Source organism: Gigantopelta aegis, chromosome 14 (assembly GCF_016097555.1).
Source record: "Gigantopelta aegis isolate Gae_Host chromosome 14, Gae_host_genome, whole genome shotgun sequence".
NCBI lineage: Eukaryota > Metazoa > Mollusca > Gastropoda > Neomphalida > Peltospiridae > Gigantopelta > Gigantopelta aegis.
Window position 1 is genome coordinate 7,059,871 of NC_054712.1, and position 4,305 is coordinate 7,064,175.

At 38.5% G+C, this 4,305-nt stretch overlaps 1 protein-coding gene across 1 annotated transcript; it reads left to right on the forward strand.

Moving 5' to 3' along the window:
• Positions 1-322: 322 nt before the first annotated feature.
• On the forward strand, positions 323-1,919 carry LOC121389421 (cytochrome P450 2J4-like). Its single transcript, XM_041521047.1, has one exon. It carries the CDS (start codon positions 348-350, stop codon positions 1,830-1,832), a length of 1,485 nt encoding a protein of 494 aa, XP_041376981.1. The 5' UTR covers positions 323-347; the 3' UTR covers positions 1,833-1,919.
• The last annotated feature ends 2,386 nt before the right edge of the window (positions 1,920-4,305 follow it).

Genomic DNA, 4,305 nt, shown 5'->3' on the forward strand with positions numbered 1-4,305 from the left:
GAGATGTTCACCAATTGCCAGTGGTTCTAATACAAAACATTCTGAAGTATAAAGAGATTTGTCAAACATTTTGACACTGTTTTCGTTATCGTTACCTCTTTTTGTGTGTGACGTGGAAGACTGTTGAGGCTATCTCTGGTGCGATCTACATATTAAGAATTCACTCTGAATAATTTTGAGAACAAACCATTGATGCAAGGATTTCGATATCACAGGTATCGTTTACTGCCTCCGTTATACATTGAAAAATAAAACAAGAGAACAAAGAAACGACCTAGTATATCCGATAAGGAAACTTAAAACAAAATAAAAATCTAATTCTGGATCTAATAAAAAAGATAGGTACAATGTTCGAAGGAATTTCAACACTGAATGTGACAACTGGTCTTGTATGTACAATGGTTTGTCTATTTTTCTGGACGTGTACGCGCAGACCCAGAGGTATCCCCCCAGGTCCTCTCTTCACCCTACCTATCCTCGGAAACCTCCTGCAGGTTGGAAGAAACCCAATTACGTCATTCCAAAAAATGAGGAAACAATATGGCGATGTGTTCAGCGTTTACTTCGGGAACCGTTTGGTCGTAGTCATCAACGGATTTGAAAACCTGAAAGAAGCGTTTGTTATCAAAGGGGACGTCTTCACAACACGTCCTAAAACGTATGTTCAAGAAATTGTTGCCGGAAATAAGGGGGTATTCTTCTCCAATGGAGCCGTATGGAAAGAACAACGGAAATTTGCCGTAGCAACGCTGAGGCACTTGGGTATGGGGCGAAATATTCTGGAGGCAAACATTCAAGAAGAGGCAACTGTATTCCTCGAAGAATTAGCCACAACAAGAGGACAAGTTACAGACATCACTCACCTTGTTCACAATGCCGTTTCAAACATAATCTGCACTTTAGTGTTTGGTAAAAGGTTCCAATATAATGATCCGAAATTTGAAAAACTTTTGAAGGTAATGGCAGAGGATGTGTCTGTTTCCCCATTGGCGGACTGTATGCCACTACTGCGTTTTGTACCCGGAGACTTGCTAAAGATCAATCGTACAATTAAAAATGCAAAGATGGTCGAAGGCGAATTTATGAATCCTGCTATAGACGAACATTTGGAACACTATGATGAAGACAACATATATGACTTTATCAGTGCGTATATCAAAGAAATGAAACTCAAGGAATCACTAGGGGAAACGAACACTAGCATGGATAGAGAGAATCTTCGTATAACTATTACAGACCTTTTTCTCGCTGGATCTGAGTCAACTGGAAATGCAATCCGATGGTTTTTGTTGTGCCTTCTGCATTTTCCAGAAATTCAGGAAAAATGTTTTGCAGATATAAACAGAATAGTGGGAAGAAGTCGACTCGTCGGCTTAAAAGACAAAGTAAACCTTCCCTTCGTCGAGGCAACTATTATGGAAACATTGCGGTTCGGTGATATTACACCTATGGGAGGGCCTCATGGTGTGTTGGAGGATACGACCTTAAAAGGTTATAGAATCCCCAATGGTTCTATCATAGTGGCTAATATTGATTCGGTTCTTTCAGATCCTAATATTTGGGGTGATCCGGAGATGTTTAGACCAGACCGGTTTCTCGATCAGTATGGAAAAGTCACAAAACCAGAAGAGTTTATTCCTTTCTTCATTGGACGCAGAAATTGCTTGGGAGAAGCCTTGACAAGAATGGAGCTGTTTCTGTTCATTTCAAACATGATTCAGAAGTTTCTGTTTGTAAAAGCTGATGACGAACCGCTGCCATCGTTGGAAGGAGAGTTTGGACTCGACCACTCTCCTAAACCTTTCAAAATTCGAGCTATTCTGAGAGACTAGTCACCCAGAACAAAATGGTTGGAAATATATTTGCACTTAACAATAAATCATTTGATTATTTTTTCGATAGATTTGCCATGTGTGTTAAAACAAATTTAAAGAATTGTATGATTCAGAAAAATGCATACAAACGTATTGGAAAATAAATAAATAAATAAATAAATAAATATATTATTTATAATTTTTGTAGTTATCTGTCCATCATATTCTGTACGGACTGAATTTTGTAAAGCTGTTTTGCCAAATGTCCATTCCAATCTATTGTGCAGAGATTAGGCCCTGATCATGCATTACGGTTTTCTCGTTCAGATTGCATAGGTTATTTATTACCCATTTGGTTCAAAATACCTTGGTTTCCTTCGTGACGTCATTCCTTACAGGAACGTGAACCTTTTATCACTAGGTTTTGGAAATGTGTGGTATAATCAGCATGTCAGTAGTACAGATTTTTTTTTTTTAAATGTACAAATACGTTTAACTCCTAATTTTATCCAAGAGTGAAAGAAAGAAAGAAATGTTTTATTTAACGACGCACTCAACACATTTAATTTATGGTTATATGGCGTTAGACATATGGTTAAGGACCACACAGATACCGAGGCCGGTCAAATTTACTTAATGTCACTAAAAACACTGAAGATTCTCTCTGAGTCGGAAATAAAAATAAAATGGAAATAATTCATTTCGAAGCACACACCATATGTATTTAGAGGGACATTCCTGAGTTTGCTGCATTATAAGATGTTTCCGACTAATAAAATATTTCTAAGATTAAGCTTGCATATTAAATATATATTTTTTGTTTAGAATATCAGTGTCTGTATATTCAATGTGTTTTTGGTCGTCTTAATATTTGTAAGAAGCTCAAACTGGATTTTGTCTTCAAATAATTTCGTACGGACGAAAAAATTATATTTAAGTAAAATATTAGAACGATCAGAAACACATTTAATATACAGCCAGTAATATTTTATGGAGAAAAAAATATATTTAATACGTAATTACAATCGTCAAAACGTTTCTGTTAGTCGATAACATTTTACAAATTACAGCAAACTCAGGAATGTCCCTTTAAGGTCACTGCGAACTGGAAGTATCCCTCTTAGGCGGAAGTAACAACCCTGGTTCCTTGAACTTTGAGGTTGTTTTTTTTCTCAACTGACACTGACCTTGACGTGGTCCTCTGGGCTTCTATGTGTCCGTAATGATGTACTTTGCACATGTGGGCAATAAACTCTGCCTTTTTTAATAGTTTCCGTCCAGACAAATGACATTTGAATATAGGCACCGTGAACACATGATACATAGCCCAATGTCTCATGAATGATCGATACGTTGGCTACACCTTCTTGTCACAAGCAGAGACTGGACAACTCATGCCTTCTCTAAAAAAAAATGTTTTGTTTACCGACACCACTAGAGCACATTGATTTATTAATCATCGGCTGTTGGATGTCAAACATTTGGTAATTTTGACAAATACTAGTAGTCTTAGAGAGGAAACCCGCTACATTTTTTCCATTAGTAGCAAGGGATCTTTTATATGCACCATACCACAGACAGGATAACACATATCACGGTCTTTGATATACCAGTCGTGGTGCACTGGCTGGAACGAGAAATAGCCCAATGGGCCCACCGACGGGCATCGATCCCAAACCGACCGCGCATCAAGCGAGAGCTTTACCACTGGGCTACGTCCCGCCCCAGGTTTTGATATAACCCGGTGTTACGAAACCCAGACATGAAATCGGCCCCAAGAGTCTGGTTTTAAGACTCTAATAAGAGGACGCGATGTAGCCTAGTGGTAAAGAATTCGACTGATGAGTGGTTGGTTTAGGATCGATCCCCGTCGGTGGGTCCATTGGGCTATTTTTCATTCCGGCTAGTGTACCACGCTTGGTATATCAAAGACCGTAGTAAGTACTACCCTGTCTGTGGGATGGTGCATATAACAGTTCCCTTGCTGTTAATCGAAAAGAGTAGCCCATGAAGTGGCGACAGTGGGTTTCCTCTCCCAATATCTGCGTGGTCCTTAACCATATGTCTGGCGCCATATAACCATAAATAAAATGTGTTGAGTGCGTTGTTAAATAAAACATTTCTTTCTTTTTCCAGCCAGTGCATCGCGACTGGTATATCAAAGACCGTAGTATGTGCTATCCTGTCTATGGAATGCTGCATATAAAAGATCTCTTGCTATTAATGAGAAAATGGAGAGTGTGTTAAAATGTTATCGACTAACAGAGACTTTTTAAAGGAAGGAACAATTAAGGTATTTGGCCTGGTATGCATATTCAACGATATATAATGCAAATATCAACAAGCATAATCGTATAGTTAATTAATAAAACGGTTAAATGTAACGGTTATTATATATAACGGGCGCAGCCATTTTGTACCATCCCAGTGAATACGCCCTCTGGCGAGCTGGTGGTCACGTAATACCTAACGTGCCACGTCAGGAATTAGT

Excerpts from the sequence above, each read along its gene's own strand:
- LOC121389421 (XM_041521047.1), top strand. The coding sequence starts at position 348 with ATGTTCGAAGGAATTTCAACACTGAATGTGACAACTGGTCTTGTATGT.